Source organism: Rhyacophila brunnea, unplaced genomic scaffold (assembly GCF_057557595.1).
Source record: "Rhyacophila brunnea isolate RB1 unplaced genomic scaffold, BYU_Rbru_1.0 scaffold_11, whole genome shotgun sequence".
Taxonomy (NCBI): domain Eukaryota; kingdom Metazoa; phylum Arthropoda; class Insecta; order Trichoptera; family Rhyacophilidae; genus Rhyacophila; species Rhyacophila brunnea.
In genome coordinates this window covers 38,901,290-38,927,207 of record NW_028232763.1, presented here as the reverse complement: position 1 = coordinate 38,927,207, position 25,918 = coordinate 38,901,290, and the positions used below count along the sequence as shown (strand labels likewise).

General features: G+C 31.8%; 2 protein-coding genes across 3 annotated transcripts in view; both read left to right on the top strand.

Moving 5' to 3' along the window:
• Positions 1 to 10,428, top strand: part of LOC147078706 (ATP-binding cassette sub-family G member 1) — a 152,923-nt gene extending 142,495 nt beyond the window's left edge. Inside the window, exons 5-11 of the mRNA XM_085957634.1 lie at positions 268 to 506; positions 1,611 to 1,867; positions 2,887 to 3,055; positions 5,220 to 5,320; positions 6,082 to 6,237; positions 8,087 to 8,295; positions 9,165 to 10,428. Of these exons, the coding sequence (XP_085813760.1) occupies positions 268 to 506; positions 1,611 to 1,867; positions 2,887 to 3,055; positions 5,220 to 5,320; positions 6,082 to 6,237; positions 8,087 to 8,295; positions 9,165 to 9,303 (1,270 nt within the window). The 3' untranslated portion in view covers positions 9,304 to 10,428. The remainder of the gene's footprint in view (positions 1 to 267; positions 507 to 1,610; positions 1,868 to 2,886; positions 3,056 to 5,219; positions 5,321 to 6,081; positions 6,238 to 8,086; positions 8,296 to 9,164) is intronic.
• Positions 10,429 to 23,050: 12,622 nt separating this feature from the next.
• Positions 23,051 to 25,918, top strand: part of LOC147078705 (ATP-binding cassette sub-family G member 1-like) — a 35,708-nt gene continuing 32,840 nt past the window's right edge. For both annotated transcript variants that reach the window (XM_085957616.1, XM_085957623.1), the window contains exon 1: positions 23,051 to 23,583. In XM_085957616.1, coding sequence (XP_085813742.1) covers positions 23,304 to 23,583 — 280 coding nt within the window. In that variant the 5' untranslated portion in view covers positions 23,051 to 23,303. The remainder of the gene's footprint in view (positions 23,584 to 25,918) is intronic.

The following is a 25,918-nucleotide window of genomic DNA, read 5'->3' as shown; positions in this document are numbered from 1 at the left end:
ATATGGCAAACTGTTTTGGTGATTCTGTTACACCGCGTAGGTACTCTTATGTATTAGTTTATTTTATGGTTTTCTTTACATTCCTGCATACATCTTTCCATGCCACATTACTCTAAAACTCACTGGGTCTTCGAGGTTAGTAAGATCGGTGAATGTGGCAATGATAACTAAGAACCAAATGAGGGGAAGAAGCGTCATTCATCCAGCAGTGAATATTGCCAACTGATGACCTTACATGCATAAATACCTAAAACTTGTTTTTTCCAGTGGCTTGGACAGTTCATCAACTCTTCAATGCATTTCTATGTTAAAAGAACTATCTCGAGGTGGCAGAACTATTGTATGTACAATTCATCAGCCATCTGCAACCGTTTATGAAATGTTTGATCATGTTTACATGCTGGCTGAAGGCATGTGTGTATATCAAGGAGCCACTACTAATACTGTCGATTATTTGAAGACCTATGGACTGGAATGTCCAAAATATCACAACCCTGCAGATTACTGTAAGTTTCACAATATGTAACTACAATTAATAAAACTAAGCTCTACGATAATAGACACTTAATTAAAATATCAATAAAACTCAGCCATTTCCTGATTAATTTGTTTATGATTAAAATGCTCTAGATTCTAGAAGGTAGTGTTCCAATGTCAAAAATAACTAAACACTACCTACTCTAATTTTATTCCCTTGACAGTGAAAAAAGCATTAGGTTTTAAATGGTAGATGTCACTATTTCAAATAAAATGCTACGAATAGTAGTGACATCTAGTGGTGAAATTGTGAATGAATGTGTTTTATGAACAATGACATTTGATACATACGTGTACTTTAGAATTATTCAAAAATAAAATAACACACATATAAATAATATTCTTCATTGTTTTTCAATAATCATGTCATTCCAACAAAAATTAATAATAGCGCATAAAATTAATAATGATATCCAATCTCCTGGAGATATTCTGACGAAAGTAGATTATATTCCTAGGTTTTATGAAGCAATTAATAATACCTATTTCTTTTTTGGTTATATTGTGTCAGAAGATTTTTCGTAAATTTTATTTAAATGCATGTTTTGTAATTCATCCACTAGACGTCTATAATATTTATTTACCATAATAAATCGTCACTGTACAGTCCAAGTAGTACTTACTCAAATATCAAATTGTTCAAGAAGTGAAAAAAAACTGTGGGCATTGGATTTACTTATTATTTTTTATAAAATTTAAGTATATTATTTTATTACAAATTGAGTGGCTTACTCTGTTGTACGTATCCATGGCTTACGTTTAGAGAGGGTTACAGCATTTGGCTGGAATATTTTTTGTCAAGTTACAAATGGCTTAAAAATAATTTTGAATTATTTTTTGGGATTTATGATACTTGGCCAGTTCATGTAAGAGTATGCAATAAGTCCATCACCATCAAAATGAAAAGTGAGGGTTACGTCAATTGGCCTGTACAGTGACGATATAATACTTTGCTGTAAAAAGTAGGTATTATAATATAGAAAATAAAATATTCGAATATTCAAATATACCGAATGTAATAAACTGACTTGCAGAGAAAAAAAATTATATCTTCAACATATTATTATTTTCAGTTCTAGAAATAGCAAATTGCGAGTATGGAAACTTCAATAGCCAACTGGCAGATGGCGCAGTGAGTGATTGTTGGCGGAATGATAACAGAGTTATAGAAAATGAAAATAATATCACAACGATAAGTAAATCACACAGGACACCTCGGGGCAGCTTGATGGAATCTTGCAAAGCAACAATCCTAATAACACCTCCATCAGAACTGACCAAGTTTTGGGTTCTCTTCAACCGTTGTTCAATCCAGATGTATCGAGATTGGGTAATAAAAAATGCATATTAGTCAAATTTGATAACATTAGCATGGCTTGTTTTTTACTAGATCAATGTACCTAAATCATTGCCTACTACAATTTATTCAAAATACACCACATTTGTATTTTATTTGATAAAAATCCTTACATTGCCTTGATTAGATACCCACTGCATATTTAATTTTGTTTTTTTTTATAATTTTACCAAGGCTTTGACTGTGACCCGCTGTTATATCACCTCGTCTCCTCTGATTAAGGATCCGTTACTCAGGACCTCTCTCCAATGCTATTAAAAAACTTTAACCGAGCTTTCCGTCTTATCTAATGCCAGGGCAAATTTCTGCTCCTCGACTTCCTCAAAAATATCAGCTGCAAGATGCAGCTCTACTGTGTCGCTCAATTTTCGCCAATTAAACTAATATAATTATTTTTTAAGAATTGAATTAGTTTACCTCGGTAATTAATTTAATGTTTTATATAATCATTTCACATATTGTACTAAATTTTTACAACATTTAATTGTTTATTCAGTAGTGTGATACTTGAATAGCTATAGACCCACTGAAATGCAAAACTGTTGTTAGACAAAATAAACAGAGTATATAATAAATGGTATCATACTGGAATTCAAACATATCTTCAGATCAACATCAATTTATATTTTAGCCAACGCACCAATGTCTGAATTTATAGGAGATGTCGGGTAACTAGTTTAGTAGGAATCTACCTAATGCTTATTTATTTTGCTTACCATGTTTATTTATAATTCTACAATCAAACATAGAGGTATTGGTTTGAGTCCCCACTAATATTTTATTTGCTAAACTTTTTTTTATATTGCACAAAATAAAATAGATAATAAACACTCAGCTTTAGTCATGAATTTATTTTTTCTATTATACATACCTTTTTTTAAATGTTGTTTTATCTATAATTTTATTACAAAGGCACTTCAATTTTTATGTTTTGAATTTTTTATGCTTGATTTTAATTTGATTTAATTTATTGTTTTTTTTATTATTTATAGACGGTAACCCATTTGAAGGCTTTTATGCATTGCTTAGTTGGTATTATCCTAGGACTTTGTTTTACCGGTAGTGGATCTGACGGATCGAAATCGATTAGCAATGTTGGTTTTTTGCTCATCGGAATAGTCTACTTGACCTATACCTCAATGATGCCTGCAATTTTAAGATGTAAGCCTATTATTTATTTTAATATTGTTTTAGCAATTATTTTTTTATATAACTCATTATATCCATTCATTTATTAGGTTTGTACCATGCTCTTTCCAATTTCCAGCTCATCAAGGTTGTACGCAATAATTAATTGTTGTAATTAAGTTAATATTATACATATTATCGTGGTGCCAAACGATCCGCGACATCGTGACAAATAATGCAATCTTAGAAATCACTGGCACAAGATTAAAGGTTATGATCGAGAAATCTCGTCTCGAGAAATCGATATTATTATGAAATTACCTTCTTGCCAAATTGAGAAATCACATGAAGATGATGCTCAATGATAAAATAAAGTATGTAGGTACGCAAAACAGATGGATTACAAGGCAAATAATGTTTCAAACTCATACAGACGTATATATTGGCATAACGAGTGGTAGGCGCCTTTTATAAAGTCAACTTCCTATTACCTTGATTGGTGTGCACTAGAGAGTGTGTGATTCTTCTTCTAATTTAATAACTATACTTGAGCCTTACTGAGAAGAGATTCTCTCACTCGCTGTAAGATGCCCCAAACTCAACCACATAATATGGTGATACTACCAGAGGATGTAATAATTGGTATCCTGCAAAATTACCACATAACCAAGAAGGAGATGCTATTATATTAGCCCAATATGACAGAAATTTATGGTTATAACCACCATCTACGGACAGAACTAAGTCGAATGGTCGGAAGTGAATATGATTATCTACGGAATAGGTTTATTGTTCAAATGTCGATTATATTTTTTAAACGTAACAGGCCGTAAAGCCCAATTACAGTATTGTAGTATTTATGAAAGAGTTAAAGTAGCAGTAATCACACTCGTAAAAATACCTGAGTTTTGAGACAATCACATCTGATGTCTTATGAGTTATGACACCGAAAATCAAACCAGCCCCAAAATAAGAAACTAGTGCTTTATGCATTGATTGTATTGCCAGTCAACATATTAAATAGGTAATAATTATTCGGATAAATACGAGACAGATAATTTTTCAAATGTGAAAGCAACTCGTGTCACTATTGACTTATTATTCACTTTCACCTGTCACTAGAGTTGGGTTTCAGGAATTTCCCGACGGGAATTCTCGAGAAATTTTCAAGATTTTCCATCCCGTATCTCGAGAATTGAAATTATTAACATTAAGGAAATCCCGGATCTCGAGAATCTTTTCTCGGGATTCGGGATTTTTTTATTATCAAATATTTATTGAAAAAACGATTATCTATATGAAAAAAGTGGACAGAAAACACAAAACGTTCAAGGACTGATCGGGGCATTTAACACAATTAAGCCAACGTTGACTCAAAATGAGCGCAATTTTTACAACATTGGGGAATTGTGTGTCTCAAAAGCGTACGCGATTGTCAGACGCAGCGATTGACAGTCTGTGTTTTTTGAAATTCTATTTTAATAAGTAATGTTTTGAATTATATTTATTTTCCTACTTCTATTTTATCTGTCTTCTTACACTATAAAAAAAACATATTTTTTTGGAATCTGTCTGTTTTTACACTGATTTTAGGATTTTTACATGTTTTATTTAAATTTCCCGATTTCTCGAATTCTCTCGAGAATTTTTTTCTGGAAATCCCGAATCTCGTGATTGAGATTTTATTCGGGAAATACCCAACTCTACCTGTCACCTCTGGAAGCAACCCATTATATTAGAATCCGTGAACTCTTACATTTACAACTTATTTTTACCTACCGAGTACACTAACAACTACCTACTGGCCATCTATACGCCAGGCAGGTAAATATAAACTTTGTAGACTAGACCAGGCGAAACAATGGTACCTCAATTTTATGATAGATGTAGCTAAGCACAGAAATGGTAATGGTTGGAAATGTCGCTCGGTGACTGGACAATCGCTGGACAAATTCCTTCATATAGTTGTACTCAAGGTGAACAACGATGCCCTAAACCCTACTGGATAGACGAACCGATAAGGTTCGGTAGATTGCATCGTAGCGAGAGGAGTGAAAGGAGCTTAAGGAAGGCTTTCATTCAGCAGTGGATCGACTCCAGCTGTTGATAGTGATGATAGTAATAGATATCCCTTATGCTTATACCGAAGCGGGATATCAATATAGTTGTTACTAATGTGAATGGTATTTCATTGCAGTTCCTCAGGAGCTTTTGATTCTCAAAAAAGAAAACTTTAACAATTGGTACAAACTACGGACTTTCTATGCTGCAGTTATCATATGCAACACTCCTATACAGGTAAAATGAATATTATTATATACTTAAATGTAACTATAAATAGGCGTACCTACCATACGTCCCGGTTTCACGCATTGATCCCGGCGTCCCAGCCGGTTTGGCATCTTGTCCCGGCTGTTATTTTACGCGTATAAATGTTAAATAAAAAGGATTTTTATAAAAATCGATGTTATTTTAAATAAATATAAAAAAATATTAAAACTATGAATTCGTCAAAAATCTTTTAGGTGATGCTTAGAAAACTTGTTAAACTAAATTTTAATAATACATATGCCCATAAAATATATGTAATAATAAGGTGCGGTCCGATTCAACAAATTCACATTTATTTTTATTACATTTTTTACAATGTAAGGAACGTGGTTATGCAGAATGTAGCCAGTCCACAATAATGTCGAGCTGAGATAATGGTACTTTAGCAACTAATGATATTAAAAATAAATGTAAAATTGTAAATAGTATTTAATTTCAAGAATAATTTTTTTGCGGCTTGGCTATTTTCAGCAGAACGTAGAGAAAACCTTCTCATTTTTTTATTTTTTGTGGACTGGCTACTTTCTACATAACTATGTCCAGTTTATCTTTGACTAAAAATAAAAAATATTTTTCTTTTTAATGTTTTCAGATACATATTTATTAATTAACGCAGTGGAAATGGTAAATTATAAAAAAAATTCTCAAATTTCAAGCTTCGTATTTTTCCGCTAAGTGCCTCTAGTAGGTAAAGACATCACCTTAACAAACCATTATTACATTTTCAGATATTGTTTGCAGCGATTTACTCAGGATCATCATACTTTTTGTCTGCACAGCCTTTAGAAACATCACGCTTTATGATGTTTTTGATAATTCTTATGCTGGTAACATTAATATCGGAGGCTTACGGGCACATTATTGGGACATTAGTGGATGCCGTGGTAAGTGAATATTTTATTCATTGTATTGTAATCCATCCACCAACATTTGCGGTCAATAATTATTATTTGACACCCACGGTGGCCGCGCGGTTTAAGCGTTGGACTATAAAGCCGTGGGTCCCAGGTTCGAATCCTGGGCCTGGCAAGTACACATATTGTTTTTCAATTTGTGTGTGTCAGGGTATGGACCTAATAGGTTGAGCAAGTGACTGACATCCATTTCTCGTAAAAAACAAAATCTGTCAATACAAACCTCCACCTTGTGGAGGCCCATATGATCCTATCAGGATCGGACATGGTTGAAAAAAAAATATTATTCATGAATACAATTATGCCTATAACAATACACCCAGACTGTAAAACTCGGTAATATTTCCTTTGGAACAAAAAGGGCGGTTTATCTTATTATTCGACACAATAAGGGGACACCCTTAAAATTACTATTTTTTTAGTCAAACCCGAAAATATCTGTGAGTGTTATCACTTTTTCGAAAATGAATTATAAATTTTAAAAATAAGCATAAAAAGCATCATGAAGGTCACATGGCCAAAACAGGCTCATTGACAAAATGCTAATTTTGCAGGAGAGCAAAAAGAAGAATGACATCGTTATTGGTTAGAAAATGGGTTTAATATTGAGTAAAAGAATTTATATATTGATTTCTCATTTATTTTTAAATAATATAATAAAAGTGGAAAAAAAGTAATAAAAACATATCCTACGTTTTTGTGCAGTTTCATACACAATGAGCTGATTTGTTGGCTTGAATACACATTCTTCTACATTCATTTATGAAGCAAGGGGATCGTTTTTGCTAGTTTTAATTATACCATTCTTGAGCACTTTCTGTGTTGAACAAATTGGCATTTCAATCTCAAAAATGTGTACTATGTACATAATGTTAGTAAATAAGTTTTAATCACGCTTGGAAGATGCCTAAATGGTGTTTGCAGAATATGATAATATAGCATCGCTTGTTTTAGCAGTGTAGCGGCATCATCCATTGCATACATGTATTCCCCACTGATATTATGCTAGCTCAAAAGCAAACATATCAATTTCGGAATGTTTTTTTATCATGGACCCTTACAAAGCTTACAACACACAACCTATTGCTTGAAATGCCGAATGACGACTTTATGATGAAAAAACTTTTCGTCTGGCAATAGGTGTTATGTGACATTTTAAAATCTCGATGTTATCTTATAGAATCTTATTAAACTGAAACTTTTTTACGACAGTATAACAATTTCACCGATGGAGTGAATATGGTTGATGTGCAACGAAGGACTGTTACAGCCGATTTAAAAATAAATAAATAAAAAATGATCATGGTTGGTCACACACCATCAACCTTTCAGTAGACAGAAATGTGAAACACTTACTATACATAAATAACCACTTGTTAAGATTCACTGCTTTGATTTTGAATCAGCCGTCCAACCACGTAAATTGCTTACGCCATGTAAAATTTAACAATAAAAAACATATGCCATTGGTTGAATTTTAAATTTAGTATCTACATCATGCATTCTTAGTATCAAAGACAACCCATAATAAAATATATTAGGTGCCCATTTTGGTAATTTTATCTTTTATACAATTATGTCACAAAGACTATGTATGTAACTGAAAAGTAATTTGTGAGTATATGGAAAAATGGAGATGGGGTGTATTACAAATGTCGTAAATTATGTGCACAGTTGACATCCATTGCAGACAACAACGATTCTGACGATAATGAAAATGGAGATTTTTAAAAATTCACTTCTATCGCGTGTGTTTGCGACACTATTTTTTTTGTCTGTAGTTACTAGAATCTACATGAATGTTTTGCTTTTGTTTCAGAACGGTACCTTCTGTGGTGCGATCTTGACATGCACCATGTTGGTGTTTGGTGGATTTCTGGTACTCTTCCCACACATGTCTCGGTTTATGTACATTGTATCTTACGCCTCCACATGCAGGTATGCTCTGGAAGGACTTATGCTGGCGATATATGGTAACAATCGGCAGCCTTTGATCTGCCCCGAGGATGTAACCTATTGCCATCTCAGGTAAATAATCATTAGTTAATAGTATAATAGCGATAGTTTTAATCCACTGTGTTTGATAGTGTGTCACCTAATAATTTTAGTCGAGGAACAAAATTTTGTTCCACATGTTCAAATTCAGATCCTTCAATAAAATCTGTATGTGTTGGTAAGGTGTCATTTTTTTCTCCACAACTGAAATCCACAATAATTGCAACTTACAAAGCCGTGTGAAGGTTCATAATATATTTGTATCTAAGTATTATAATTGTTACCATAAGTTAGCCGTCTAAACAGTCAAAATTGTCTATCTCGCTCTAAAATTTAGCACACCCAAGACAGGTACTGTTAAAACATAGCACTTATTGTAACAATTACAACTAACTTATTGTAAAGATTATAATACTTACTTCAATACAAAAATATGAAAACTACCCTCGATTGCCGCCGATAGCAGTCTTGTGTACGGAATAGATGCGCTGATGTCCGTGGTAATAGCACTTTTTCAAATAAATATTTTGTCAACACACGCAATTATATCTTAAATTTTCATTAAATTTAACTGATTAGACAAATATGTTTAATAAATTATTCAATGGATTTCAAGGTTTTTAATCAACTAGAAACTTTCGAGAAATTGCAACATTTTGCATTCCTTATTTGCCTTGATATAATATTATATAATATGACAGTTTTATATATTATTATCTGAAGGTCCATTATTTGCTATTCAAAGAATTAAACTACGCATTTCTACTATAAAATATGGTTTGATAATATAAGGTGATTTTACATTCTGAGAATATCCAATTACCGATAGACCTCTGATGAAAAAACATGACGTGCTATTTTATTAATAAAATTATTTTACCGTTTATTTTGTATTGTTACAGAAATCCTACAAAACTTCTTGAGGAAGTCAGTATGAAGCATGTGAACTATTGGCAAAATGTGGGAATCCTCATTGGAATGTTAGTTTTATTAAAAGTTATCGCTTTTTACTCATTACGAAGAAATCTGAGACGGAGCTGAAAAAGTGCAATCCAAAATTTGTTTTTTAACATTGTAAAAAGTAACTGATGTCTGACTACATATCTTATGAAATGATTGTATTTTTTTTGTTGTATGATACCATGGATAGAAATATTTTTGTGCGGAGCTGGTGACGTTATAAAAAAAATGTTTATTGTGATTTTAATCTAAGTGTTTCAACTAAAGACTTTTAATTATGTGTATAGATTATTATGAATAATGTGTCGTGTATTTTATTATATTACAAAGATCTGCTTAGTTTTCTGAATGAAGCAAAAATAATTCAATTCACTTAAATTTTATATTGATTTAAATTTAATGGTGTTCTGGTGTAAATTTTAAAAGAAAATTATTTTCTTGTAAAAATAAGAGAAAAATCCTAAAAGTAAGCGTAGGTAGTACTTGTATTTTTTTGATATGAAACTGCTCATTCTTTAAGAGAATTTAATTTTGATAATATTATTATTTTTAAGAACCATTCTCACCGTTTTTTGACAAATAGATCTTATTTAAAAGCCAGCCATGTCATTATTTTTTAAGAATAAATGTTTTGTGATGTTATTACTCTATGAAAGGTGATTTAAAATTTATTTAATGAAAGTATATTATTTTAGTGTCGATATCCGCAAAAGAAAATTGAGAAAAAAATATTTTTTAATTGACAAATTATCAATAAAGCAAATTAAAAGTAAAAATTGGGTGTCCATTTTTTAAAATTGATTTTATATTATTATATTCATTATTATCTTCCCCCCCGGATATTGACAAAAAATGGATGCCGTACAATAAAAAATGTGTGTATAAAGTAGAACTCAAAGTTCTGTGCAGACTATCTTCATATATTTAACCAAGAAGTTCTTATCTGCCGAAAGCTGTTTTCTCCTAATTAATTTCTAATATGACGTGACAACCGAATTTTCACTTCTGAGAGCCATGTTATTGGCAATTTTTTATGTATCTATAAAACTGACCTTGAATTTCATATTTAATTTAAAAAATATTTTGTTAAAAAAACTGACAATGCAATATTGTAATTATTGCTAAGGTGTTAAAATTATGACATATTTACATGTGATCGACATATTTTAGTATTATTATTGAAAATTAAAAAATGCATAAAAACTCAATAATATTTCCATTGTTTTATTTCTGCATTACTTTGCAAATTATAATTATTATTGTACCCTCATACTACTTTTGCGACACTCACAGCCGTTGCAGACTCATTCCTTCTGTTTTCGAATGAATTTCGAACTGAATTTCGAGAAAAAAAAACTTATTTCTCAAGAAATTATCAATAGAAATTGAGAATTTGAAAAATTTTGTCTGGAAAAATTAAGAAAGAGAAGTTGAAATGGAAAAAAAGATAACTGGAGACCAAAACTACTTAATACAAGTTAAAACAGAAAGCCGTCGACACTGAACCGAAACAAAATTTTGTAAATTCTCCGGCGAATAGCTTTTTTTTAAGTCTAAAAAAGGTCCCAAATTTTGTATGAAATGGATTAAGAAAAGAAACGACAAAAGATTTGTTAATGAGATGTTTTAAAAAAATTAAATAAAGATATTTCTTGAGAAATCAATAAACCAATCTCGAACTTTTGAGACGAAAAATATTTTTGAATTCGAAAATTATGGAATTCCGAGACGTTTCTCGAGTCAAGTCAAGTTCAAATGTCAAGCAATCACAATCTGTAGTCAGAAAGTTGAATGAATTAAAAATTATAATGTCACTTATTACCGAATTTGATCAAATGATAAAGTGAGTGATATCTACATTTTGATAGGATTGAAAAGTGAATTTTCATTGGCCAATTATCGTCGACTTAAATATATGGTAGTTATAAGTACATAGTTGGCATTAAAGCGTCTTGGGTTTGTTACCTATGATTTCTTACCTTCATAATTATTAGTAGTTTTGATTGATAATGTAATTATTTAATAATACGAGATTAGATGACATCAAAGATTAATCTATTGGATGTATGCACGTATTAGTTCAATGGAATGAGCCATAATATTACCATCTTATATAATTTCCTGTAATTTATCCAAATTGCTAACTAACAATCTAATACAAATTATGGTTGTATATGAAATGAAGTTTGATGACAAGACAATTAAAAATAATCGAGTAAACTAGGATATGGATAAATTACATTACAGAGGTAATTTAACGGCGCTGAAAAAAATTATAGGACTTCGCCCGATTGCTAATAGGTAGGTAACCATACCTTCAAGCTCAATCAGCTTGGAAACGGACTTCAAAAGGAAAAGCAAAAGCAGCCGTTCATGTTTCAAAAAGCTAAATTGTCATGAATTCGCGTGGTTGCAAAGTAAATATTTTTGAAGATAGATTATTGAAGTTATACTTCTTTAGGCGCGTTTGGAAAATTGGATCAATGTATTTTTGGCATGTGACATGTAACACATGATTTATTTTTTCAAAGAAAAAAACGCACTCGATTGGATTCGAACCACCGATTGTTCGGTTATCAGCCGAACGCACCACCTTTACGCCACAGTATGATACTGCAATTGTGACGATTATACAATATAATATTATAGTTTAGAATTGTTCCGTTGCCTAGGCAGCGAATTTATTATTGTCGGCCATTTTCAATTCTTTACGTAAACAAACTATTAAACGTCAGAGTGACATTTGGTACTTTAAAAATAAAAACAACGAGAAACCATTATATAATTTAGTAATATAAGTTAAAGTGTATAGAAATAAACCAACGGCGCTTCAATAAGCGGCCCGTTTTCTTACGTGTGTAATTTAACAAAATTAAGAGCTAGTCGAAGAATCTATGTTATTACAAGTTTTGTTTTTGTTTTGTTACGCCAAAGAAGTATAGCTTCTAACGCGCGTACATAAGTACACACATCGATTTTTTTACAAATACTTTCAATTCAATTAATCACAACAAACTTTTGACTATGTTAGATTCTAATTTTCTTCTTAGTCTTACATAAGACAAACATATTCAAAACTGTCATATTATTGACTGCTTAATCTGCAAACCGGCTAACTCCTCTTGGCTATATTGTTCAAGAAGAAGGAAAAACATAACAATTTATTTATCGAGCGGAATTTAACAATTCCAAGAATACACTTGGAAATCTTTATTTTTATACAAATAAGCTGTACTCTGAATAATTACACTATTTTAGCTTCCCTTTTATATAAAGACGATTTATATAAAGAGCGGAGTGTTTCCATTTACGATATTGGAAATTTGACACCTGAAGTTGGCTTTTTTGTGTAAAGAGCGATAACGCATTTATTTTATTTATAGGTTTAGGAGTTTGAAATTTTGTGTGAACATATTATAAAACATGCTTTATAACAAAATGCCATCAAAATCTCATTGTTGGTCAAAAGTGCAGTTAGCTGGTTTGCAGATTAAGTAGTCGATATGTTATTTGGTCAGTGGAGATAGGTGTAGGTATTCAGCAAGGCGATCATTAATGTCCGTTATATTTTTGCTTGGTCACCCATGCGTTGGCGTTAATGCTTGCCTCAGAAATAAATTCTTTTACAGTTCTATTACGGAAATATGAGTTTGGCATAGAATTAAATCTCTAAATATTTGAGATCACTGGTAGATCAAATCTAGATAAAACAAGGTTATATTTAGGCCAATAGCGTGTATATATTATCACTAAAAGGAACAGGAATATTTTGAACATGTTGTGGTCACCTTTAACGGATGAGTATATGCTAGCTGACAGGTCTGGTTTTAGGGCGAGTGGACCGAATAGGCCCGATCGGGCCGTGTCCTTAGATACCCTAAAAATGAAACGACAAGGGAAGAGAGGCGATTCCAGTTAGGACGTAAAAATTTCTAATGGTTTCATAATGATACCTTGGAAAGAAGACTTTCTTTATAACTGATTGAAATATGACATGGAATATTTTATAATACTAATAGAATTTTTTTTAAACTTACGTATTATAATCTACTGAGGATTAGAGCCTTCTACGAAATCTACTCTCAAACAGAGGATGTCTGCAGCACTTAGAAACAAGTTTGAAAGCTCCCCTTGTGTTTTTTTTAATTGAAATATCAGTTCCCTTAAAGGTTATTTATAAAAAAAAATGCATAATTTATTACGCTTTAAGTAAAGAATACATCAATTTATTTTTATTCATAATAAATATGTTATGTTACGACATTCGCTTGTATTTCTTCGAATAATGAACACCTTCATAATTAATTTTATTGCTATATATTTATTGCATAATTTAACCATTAATTTGTGAAACAATTGTTATTTATTTTTCATATAAGTCGGTAAGTATATTTTATTAAACCTATAAAATAATTTACATTATAATAGTAAATAATATTATAATATGCAATGCACACAATGAGTGATTAAAGGTTGTGAATGAATGTTTTTTATTCGTGATTCTTGAGAAAATAAAAATTTATTATGAAATTCCCACAATCGTTTATTATTCAAATGGAAATTGTGCACTAGACGTGTATGTTGAACATCGTCATTGAGTAGGTGTAAATTTTATCGATAACCACGGTTAAAATTGATTCTTCTTTGATTCTGATAGGAAAATAATAATTCGACTGCTTTGAAAACCTAAAAATTTCTCGAGATAATATATGTCCAAAACATTTTTAACAAAAAATTAAAACAGTAAAATCATAAATACTCGGTAAACGGTCTTCCCGAATCTCGATAATGGAATGCTCTCAGGAACTTACAACCATCACCAGTCATTTCAAATACGTCAAGCGTTCGACCACGTTGTATGTGTATTTAGTATTTACTATAGAAATCGAAAACTTGCTACCTACCCTTTTCTATTTTACAACGTTTTTATTAGGTCATATTCTTGTTTGTCCAGTACAAATCTTGCAATCAATTGTTAACTAACTTCCCGACTAGCTAGATATTTGAAACTTTTAGAATATAGTAGAACACGATGCCGATGCATTTTTTTAATACTTTTACCCATCTTTAAGCAGAATTGAATTCATTTTCAGTTAATTCTGTTTTGTATGGAAAGTTATTTCAGAAAAATCCGTAAAAAGTAAAAGACTATTATTGGTTGCTAAGGGGTTGTCCTAGCAACTAAATTATTATTATATACGTGCGTTACTATAGAAATCAAAATGAAATGTCAAAATGACATTTCAGTATTTTATATTTGTTTGTTTGTTTGTTTTTTATTTACTTTATATCAATTACAAGTTTGAGCATATTGAGCCATAATATTGAACAGAAAATTTAAAAACGTTGTATATAAAAATTTATTTTTATCTTGTAATTATTCTTCTTTTAAACAAACGACGTACATGAAATATTTAAATGAGTATTTGTAAGAAATCAATAAATAAATAATAGTACGTACATTATTAAATAGTGTAAGTATATTTAAGTACACATATTTAGTTTCGAATAAAATATAATTAAAATTAAAACTAAGTATTATTAAGCCGGGTACTCATTAGCGAGCCGTAACTGTGACCGTTGCAGGTACAGTAATTAGTATGGACGCCAAATAATTAGTTCGCAAGCCTAATAAATAATTATTTCGCATCTATAGTTGGTTACGGTATCTGGAATGGTTACAGTTTCGACTCGCTAATGAGTGAACGGCTAAATAATACTTAGTTTTAATTTTAATTATGTTTTATTCAAAACTAAATATGTGTACTTCAGTATACTTACACTACTTAATAATTAATAAATAAATAAGTTTTATATATCTGTTAAATATTAGCTGGTAGGAGTATTTTGCCGAGTACTCGCAAGCGAGCCGTAACTGTAACTTTTATAGGTATATACTGTAACCAACTCTAGATGCAAAATAATATTTTGGCTTCCATGATGGTTACTGTATCTGAAACGGTCACAGTTACGACTCGCTAATGAGTACCCGGCATTAAAGCCGCTAATTGGACATAATCTTATTCTTTACCTTTGGCCAAGAATCGTGAATGTTGGCGCCATTTGATGCGTGTAGGAACGCCGACATTACGTGGAAGCACTGTCAACATTTTCCTGCCATGGGCCACACAACGGGTATATCGCTCTCTACACGATGCTGACCACATAGATTCACATTACTTGGCACATGGTTAGTACCCATCGTATGCTGTATATGGAAATAAATCACCAACTTGAGCAAAATAAATGAAAACTGATTAAATTTTCTTTGAGAAAAACACTTTTTCATTTATATTCAACATTGAGTAGATAATAATAAAAACTGGAATTATATTAAAGTATGTACTACCTACTAAAAATAAACCAATTGATAATAAAGCAGTTACCTACTAGTATAGCCTCTCACCACATATAAGAGCCTTGGCACACGATAACCACATGTTGCTGTGTCAAATAGCGAGAAGTCGCAGACCCAATGTTCGTTACAGGGACGATTTGGCCATGTGCCGCCGTTCCCAGTATGCAATTTTCCTGTCGGATTAATGAGCAATGATTTGAGTTGCCCCATCTCCACCCGCCATGTATATGCAGCCACGGTTTGTGCTCAGCCGCCTTCCATGGCGCTATAAAGTGTCAGAATGAAAGATTTTAGTGCCACCACTTCCTTGTCCCGTAGCGATGCTGCACGGGACTGATGTAGCAACCATGCACCTTTCTTAGAAAATAAACAGAATCTTGACTTGCTCTGCCGTCATTTATCTTTAATGACATGAAGACGTGTCCTCTGTACCCGTGTACTGACACTCTGCCGAAATAAAGGAGTCAGGAGTTGAAAGCGATGAAATGAATGAGGGATCGGAATTATTCCGTCCTTCATATGACGCAGCAAATTTTTCAAATTCCTCAAAGTTGGCGTGGCCAATCGGGCCCGTGTGTAGACGGACCCTGGGAAACAGCTCCGCTCGGTCGGATCATGATATATCCACGTCTAAATCATTACTGCAAATAACACCTGGTCTGCGACTTCCTGATATTTAATGCCTGCACGTCTAGTGGTTGTCATGTGCGACGGCTCTGACGTCCAAAACACACGACGCAGCTGCAATGACACAGTACCCATGTAGATCGAATTATAATCAAACAAAAACCACCACAGTTTGCGTCAATTTGCTGCAAATTGCAGCGTCGTGTGTATAAGATAAATATGTGATATAGAACTTATTAGAACAGAATTATTGGCCACATGCCGCTTGGCTTTTCATCAGACCAATCGAACTCCAACGTTTATCTATCCATAGCTATACGGTGGATCTACCGGTGCTGGCAGTGCATTGGGTTTTAGAATAAAGTCAATTTAAAATTTGGTTGTGTTTGAGTCTTTATTTAATTCAATTCAATGATTTAAATGTAATAAACAATTCATTTTATATGGCCACTTCACTATAGATTGTATTGCAATTAATTGTAGGTACGAGGGTGGGTCAATAAGTCCTTAGAAAAGCCGACAGGTGGCGCGACTAGTACTGTAAGCGGTTTGTTTTCATGCAGCGGCACTACCGATTCAGAATGCTGCGAAGTTTCAATCAGATTGGTCGGGTTGTTGTGTGTTTCTCGTACATTTAAAAAAAAAAATTGCTTGTGGAAAATGGAAAAATGGAAAATGGAGAAAATTGAGTTTAGAGCTGTTATTAAACATTTTAATATAAAAGGGTTAACAGCAAAGGAAATAAAAAATGAGTTGGATTTAGTTCACGGCATATCTGCTCCTTCACTTGCAACTATTTATAACTGGTTAAATGAATTTAAACATGGTCGTACATCAACAAAGGATGAACCACGCTCAGGACGTCCTGTTGAGGTGACTACACCAGAAATGATCAATAAAATCCACGATATGGTGTTAAGTGACCGAAGATTAAAGTTGAGTGAGATAATTGAGGTTACAGGGATCTCAAAAGGTAGCGTCATTTCTATTTTACATGACAAATTGGGCATGAAAAATATTTCTGCAAGATGGGTGCCGCGTTTGCTCACAGTCGACAATAAACGCAATAGGGTGGTGGCCTCTAAAGCCCTGTTGTCGCTCATGCAACGCAATCCGGATAAATTTTTTCGTCGCTTTGTGACTGTAGATGAAACATGGATACACCACTATACTCCCGAGACGAAAGAACAGTCAAAGCAGTGGATTGCGAAGGCAAACCATGTCCAAAGAAGGCGAAAACCGTAAAATCAGCTGGTAAGGTTATGGCTACTGTATTTTGGGATGCACGTGAAATTATTTTCGTTGACTATTTGGAAAAAGGAAAAACAATAACAGGGGATTATTATGCATCTTTATTGGACCAGCTAAAAAACGAAATTGAAGAAAAACGGCCTCATTTAAACAGGAAAAAAATCCTCTTTCATCAGGACAATGCCCGTGTTCACACATGTTTACGATCAATGGCTAAAATTGAAGAATTGAAGTTCGAATTGGTCGACCACCCACCGTATTCGCCAGATTTAGCCCCCAGTGACTTTTTCCTTTTCCCAAACTTAAAAAAATGGCTAAGTGGACAACGTTTTTTTTCAAATGAAGAAGTCATCGATCGGACAAATGCTTATTTTGAGGACCTTCCGAAAACTTATTTTTCTGACGGTTTAAAAAAAATTGAGAAACGTCTAACCAAGTGTATTGAGCTCCAAGGAGATTATGTTGAGAAATAAAAAAAAAATACAAAAATAAAAACTGTTTTAATGCTTTTTTCTAAGGAATTATTGACCCACCCTCGTATGTATATAAGTATTATTTATTTGCAGGAATTTAAAACGCAGTATAAAATGCATACTAATCTTTCATATGTTCAATAATGAATATTGATATTTCTACACCGACTTAAAGTATTTATCATATTTTTCTTTGTATCAATATTTCAACAAGTTACATACCTACATTACGTATAATTTTATTATTGTATTATTTTAATTAAGTATAATGTTTTTAAAGTATGTAATTAATATCCCTTCCGCGTTTCGTCATCTTGAGCATGCCAAACATAATATAGTTTTTTTTATATACCTACCTATTTACTACCTACATTTCTAGTTTTAAAATATGTAAATTTAATCAAGTAGGTGCCTACCTACTACGCATTTATTGATAAATTCAATATTAAATATTAATCTAATATAGGTACTTCCATCATATTATGAGCCGACACGGATAACCCACTTATGGTTCCATGAATAAATAGAACATGCTGAAACAAAACGGTGACAAAACAGAACAGCGATAAACAGAACTATGACATTTCACGAAAAATATAACATTTAATATTGAAATTGTCGTATCTCAATAATATGTTGTACAGATTTTTAATAATGCAGGTTTTCAATACGACGTAAAAAAACAAATTATATAGTTTTTGCATTCCTAATCGCTGAAAACCCTCAATTAAACGGGACGTAACTCGGCGTTGCCGGCAAACTAGGTATATCTCGCCTTAATCAATCTAATAGTATGCTCAAAATGTTTGGGTGACTAGGTACAATAAAATAATGGGCGATAATTCTGAGGAGATAAAAAAATGTTCTGAAAAAACTGTTTTTCAACGTTTAGAGGGGGGGTGTCAAAAATGTGACGTACTTAATATATACGGCTGGTAATAGGTTATGTGACGAAATGAGACGATTGGGGGGGGGTTAAAATTAGCCAAAGTCGTGTGACGTCATAATAATATGTGGACGGCCCCTAATACTCCATTTTGTAATAGTTTAATTTTTAAAGAATCCCTGATAAGTGACTATGTACTCAATAGTCAATAATATAGTATCATGATTACTTGGTGAGTATTTACTTTATAGCCATTCCTCTTCCGGCACTCCTAGAAGAGAAGGGAAACTGATGACATGCATTTTTGCCGAGAGAGTTTGGCAGATCAAGAAATAAACAATACCTAATTCACTTCATTCATACACTCGTATCATGCATTCATTCATTCGTTTGACCGCGAACACAGTTACTTAATTATACATTTCAAATTTTCTTATAAATTAAATTAATAAACATTTTCTACTGACGTGTGATTTAAATTAAATCGATAAGATGATTATTTTTAGATTTATATCGTAACGAGATCCCGTAATATCCAACGAAGGGACCCAAATGAGGGTAGGCAAAAAATTAAATTAAATCAATTGTTTATAATGCATACTAATATGTATGTTGTAATTTGCACTGTTTGCACGTACATGGACAGTTTTCTCTCGTAATGTCGACGTCATGGGGACACTTTAGCTTCAGGTGTTAATTTATATGATACGAAACAAGTCAAAGTTTACTCACAATATTTATATTTTAAAAAAATGTAGAAAATATCACAGAACAGATAATAAATATAATTCCGATAGGCAATATTCAATACACTACATTTTGATGTAGGGCATTGAATGCGAGTGTCCGACGAAAATGAAACACGCATTATGTACGTGCAATAGTGTGCGTAATACATCAATATTAAATGAGCGTCAATGCATAAACTGAGAACAGTTGTCACTATTCGACATATGACTTACCTATTCTTGACACGTGTTTAAGTTTATCTCGGAGTATTACTTACTCTTATTGGTTACCTACTACTCCTTACCCGTAAGGTATTTCAGTTCCCATTATTTCTTTGTTCCCTGATATGGATGCTTAAATATTTTATATGATTATTTTTTTATCTAGTATTTTTTACATAATAGCGAAATGAAATGTGTTTTTCATTGTCGATTCTTTTAAAAAAAAAACAACGCGTAAAATATTTTTAAGTTAAAGCTTCTTATTAAAAAATCGTATTTTTTAGTACCTAATGAAAACAAACAGTTACATTGATTATAAATATAATATTGATACTATCGACCGAAGGTACTTGATGGAATTTGAATTTAAATTATAGTGGATTTAAGTTTTGTACTATTCCATTTGAGACGTTTTTTGCGACCCGAGTTTCACCTTTCGGCATCTTCGGGCATTATGTGCACCCACCAAAAGGTTAATACACACTGACGACGAATACAATAAATAATTCTAGCTTATATAATAAATTAATACAATAAATAAGGTAAAAGCTTTAACACTCACCTATTAAATCAACAAATTATGAATAGTTTAAGTGTTTGTAATAAAACCCCTATCACTAATAATATAACACAATCAATAGGCGTATACATCGTCAAACCCTTATAATATATCATTAAATAATAATCAATAAATACTACATTCAGGAGGTCTAAAATCGTCAACACTGGAAGAACAAGATAGAAAATAAGAAGAACATAAAACAAAAAGAAATTAAATTATAAAAATTTTAAAAAAAGAAGATTAAATAATTATGGGCGAAAAGGTCACATTTTTGTTATAATATATGTGTGTAAAGAATTATTTTAATAATATATTTAGGATACAACAGAAAAAGAGAATAATACGGAATAAGAAAACACACACATTTGAAATTCGAATAGTGCCAATTAAACAAAATTTTGGAGATAACGCGATTAAATGAAGCAGGTGAATTAATGGCCCACATGCCCAGGGTAGGTCAAAATGGAGATTTTATGGTATTTTCTAAGCATTAGCCTGAACATTCCTTAAACGTTGTAGATAATCTATTTATATACTTTTGAAGCCTTCTTATCCTTTATATTTATTTTAAACATTTGACGACTGTATAGAGTATTTTTATTACATAAAATAGTATTCTTTTAAACCTCTCGATATAATGTTTTAGAATATAGTCATATTTCAGTACATCCATGTGCAGTGGTGTTAGGATTTTTTAGGTTTATTAATTTTTAAATGCATTTATAAAACCATTAGTAAAATTTATGTTGACATTATTATAGTGAAATATTTACGATAAAGGATAATAAGGCTTGAAAATTATATAAATAGATTATCTACAACGTTTAAGGACTACAGGCTAATGCTTTGAAAATACCATGAAACCTCCATGTTGACATTCGTTGGGCATGTGGGCCCCTAAAAATAAAAATCTCAGATTTCAAACAAGAGCGCCGAATAAAGGAGTTTCGTGTAAAATTAGAATCACAACGAATGACATGGCAGAACTTGGTTTCGCGTAAATCTTGATGGACAATGGAAACACACCTTTTAGAGTAGGTTTGGTGAGTCAACAAACATGTTTTCTGCCATAAGTTCATAAAATATAGTAATAATATTTTTTATAAAAATAACAACGCTTAGCTGGGCATCACAAGAGGTTATATTACCTATATTCCATTACAAAAATACATTTTCACATACATACGACAGGTATCTGAATTGTAGCTTCATTTATTGATTTTTGCTTAGAATTCATATATTATACTATTTAGTACTTACCTATAAGTAATTTGGTGCATAGTACAAGAAACTACATCGGTTTTATAATATGTATTCATGAAGATTACCTGACCCCATCACAGTCACTTGCATGGGTCACACCTCACGTCATATTATATTACAATTACATAATAATAAATTGGATCTTTGCACATAGGCGACCGTGTCTCTAGCTTCGGTCCTACGAGTATAATATAGGAATGAAAAAAGGTGTTGATAATTTTTAATCGATATTTATATACTTGATACCTGCCGGTGCGTCAAATACATTATCATCACGTTATTAGCTGACACGTGCTGTTACAGTAAGCTGCTGCTACGGGAAATGAGTGTAATGTCGTTTTTCTTGGTATTTACAATGTTTCCAGACTGTTGCTCCCATCTTGTAGCACATTCTGAACTTGTAAAGTTTAAACGAACATTATCAGTTAGCAAAATCTGCCGAAATCGCCAGAACAACAATAAGGTCACCTCACGTGTACCGCACTACATCGGCAACCGCAAGATTCAATGAACGTTTTTTTATTATGTTCCGCATGCCTACACATCTTCGACTTACCTACGTTAACACGCGCGCTCTTTGTTTTTATATATTTTCTCTATGGATTTTCTATTTAATTATTATCTATGTATGGTGTTTACAGCTATTATCTATGGCCTGCTGGTTGGATTTTGTTAAAATATTATATATGAATGCAATAACGCAAGTAATTTTTAATTTAATTTTAATGGTTTAAATTATGTATATGGTTATAATCATGGCCCCCAAACCCTGAAGTGAGCCTCCGGGTCAGGATTTTTGGTAGGCCACACTACCTCTCACTAAAATTAAAGGCAGTATGGCGCTCTATAGTAACTTTTTCCAAATGGTGTTAGGGGCAAAATAGTATATATTTAGCGATTTTTAGTATTTTTTTTAATACATCGACTTGAATTATTGAATTGTCGAGTATCGACACACAACAAAAATTGCATCGCGTAACCACGTGTTTTAAAAGCATAATCAAGATTAACATTCGAAGTAAATTAGCGTCGCAGGCGACTTTTTTATTAATAGGGTCAATTTTTTATGTGTGTTTGTCTCACTTATCTGGTTGACCCACCACGCCGGGCCCCCAGGCTAGAGCCCTGTCAGGTCCCCCCGTTGTGGGGGCCATGGTTATAATATTACAAATATATTTAAAAATAAAGGCATACAATCGTTTGACAGCTCAAAGTCTGTTTAACAAACAACAACATAATAATTATTATCACCGATATTCTTTATAAGATCAGTGCCATTTATTATACTTAGATGTAAACCATTATTATTATCCTAATATAGGCAATACATTGAGGTTGAGATACGCTCTATAGTCAAGTTTAACGCTGCCTACTTTTAAAAATGAGATTTTACTGTGTCAAACTTTTCGCTCTGGTGTGCACTCAGATCAAGCTGTTTTTCTAAACCGGGTGTCATTTTCGTTGTGGCGCGTCGTCTGTCAAGATCTAAAACGTTGCGCGTAAACGAATATTATTTTAATATTATGAAGAAAATTTAAATTTAAACTATTTTTTATAGAATTTGTGATCATTGCACATTTTGTTGCATTAAAAAATAATCGTGAACTATCTGCAATTTTTAAATAATAAAATATGAAATTTAGTTAGAAACTATTCGCACGTGGACAACGTATCATTATAATTATTATTATTAAATATTACGCATAGAAATATGGATGAAAAACCGGAACTTCGTAATCCAAAAATCATTGACGTTAGTGTTGAAAGTTTTACGAATAATAATGTTCATGAAGATGTTATTGACATTATTGAAAACGGTGATTATGTTCAAAAAAAATCTGAAATTGATCACACAGGAAATGATCGATTTCCGTCTGTGGGCAAGATTGGTTCATCTTTAAAAGCACTAAACCGTATGGCCAAGAGACCACCAATCGATATTGAGTTTCAAGACTTGACTTATACGGTCAGGAATATTGGAAGAAATACTGGTGAGTAAAAACAAAATATCCATGTACATATTTATATTTTCAAGATGACTCATTTTATAGTGTTCATTTTATAGTAGTGTTATATTTCAAAAAAAATGCATAGAATGATGCTTTTTTTATGCTCGTATCAATGATTTATTTTTATTCGTATTTTATTACGTTAACAAAGCGATACAATATTTGATGATTGGCATTAAAATGCATCGCACAAATTCGTGCCTTATTATCATTATTCATAGTTCAGAGGAATTTAGTCGTCACATTATTAAGTTAACTTGAAATTTATTGTGAACTAGCGATAGCCCGCGACTTCGTTCGCGTATAATAATAAAATTAAAAAGTATACTCACTTAACAATAAACAGATCAAATAAATATTTATTTGACTTATTTAAAATCAATGAAATAGATTATTTTTCACCTTTCCACCGCTGATATTTGATTAATTTACTAAAATCGTGATGTTTTTTGCGTTAATTTAAAAATCTATATTATTATACCCGTGTCATGGAAATAGTCAGACCGATATTTTTGATTAAGTACTATGTAAGTATATAAATTCATATTAATAAACAAATTAAACATCAAAACCAAAACTGGTTCTGTTCAGTGTTACCAACTGTCGTTGACAAAAACATGGCAGACGGGGTATGAAAACAAGCTATTTGGCAGGAAAAAACGATAGATTTTGTGAAAATGAAATTGTAAGTAAATTTACTTATTCTCTCAAGAACGAAGTCTATACCTTCGCTTTCGCGTAGGTATCGAAAAAATTGCAAAAATCGATACGTGTAAAAACCACACATTTCAACTAAAATATATTTAAAAATTGACAACAAATACCAATATACCTAGGTATATTGTGTGAACGGCGTTCAAGTTTCATTTCATGTTTGAAGGCGAAAGCTTCTTTCATACTTTTTAGATGAATAATAATGTTATTCGCGGAGATTTGGAATAATATTCGAAAATATTAAATAATGCATGAAATTGTGTCATCGTGTTTTAATTCTCACTAAAATAAGTACCGACCTACCTGCATTAAGTATCTGATAGTCAGAAATTTGATGCGTATGAAAATAAATAAACTAAATATCTAGCGTTTTTTTAACATAGGTATTTAAAACTGTTGGAGGCATCAAAAAACGCCACATGCTAGATGTATATAGAAAAATGCTTAGACCTGACAAGAAATACGCTAAATTGGCAACGCTAGTACTGTTCTGTCATTTAACTACCTACTTGACCCTCAATTCATTTTATTTATATGGACAGCTTTACTACCTGTATAATCAAAATTTCTAGCATATTTTTTATTATTTTTTAATGTCTGTCCATATAATTATATTTTATTATCTCGTTTAAGCGTAAAATAATAAATAATATTGTCTGGTGAAATAATTATATACAGCTAAAAATTATTTTAAGTGCCAAATAGGTATAATACATACCTGGCTTAGTATTTAAAAATGTTGTCAAGCAGGTTCCTACCCTTCCAGTTTTAATACCCATACAAAATATAATCTCTAAATAGGAATGTTACACATATATACTTGTACTTACAACTAGGTATTCCAATCGAGCTATTTTCGATACCTATGAATCCCGGGATTGATTTTTTTATCAATTTTTATGGAAAATAAAATAAAAACAAAAATATAACAAAAAAAATACTTTTAATAACAAATAACTTACATTAGAAATAAACTGAGTTTGAATGAAATTTGATTTATACCCATGTGTAAATTGCCGATTCATTTTATTTTTTCACATAAATTAATAAAAATGAGAAAGATTAGAAAAAATCAACGCTTCGCACTTTTAACTAAGTAATTCTACCATGATCTCATACGTTTTACGGCAGTTTCATATTTGGCTGACTAATTAGATTTATGAAGTGGAAAGGCCATAAGCATACCATGATTATTGGCTTTACTATTTTAAATCTCGCTAATCCATTCATTAAGTCTTTATTAACAGAAACAGCAATCTCATATTAAATTCACATTATTATTTATATTACAATATTATTTACTCCATTAAACTTATGTATTTCCAAGATTGAATATAATATATATATATATATATTAACAATAAATGCCTTAAATAGTATAAATTATACTAGATTTATTTTTGACCGATTTTATCAATGTTACTTGTAAATATAAAATTTTTATATTAACAATGGAAAAAATGCCAATCCCGGGATTGTCAAATTGTAATCCCGAAATACCGGGATCAGAATTTTGGCTCGGGATTGGATTCCCTACTTACAACGCTTACATGGCTTACAATAATAATTGAAAAATGCTGCATCTCCGCATTGACATTTAGTT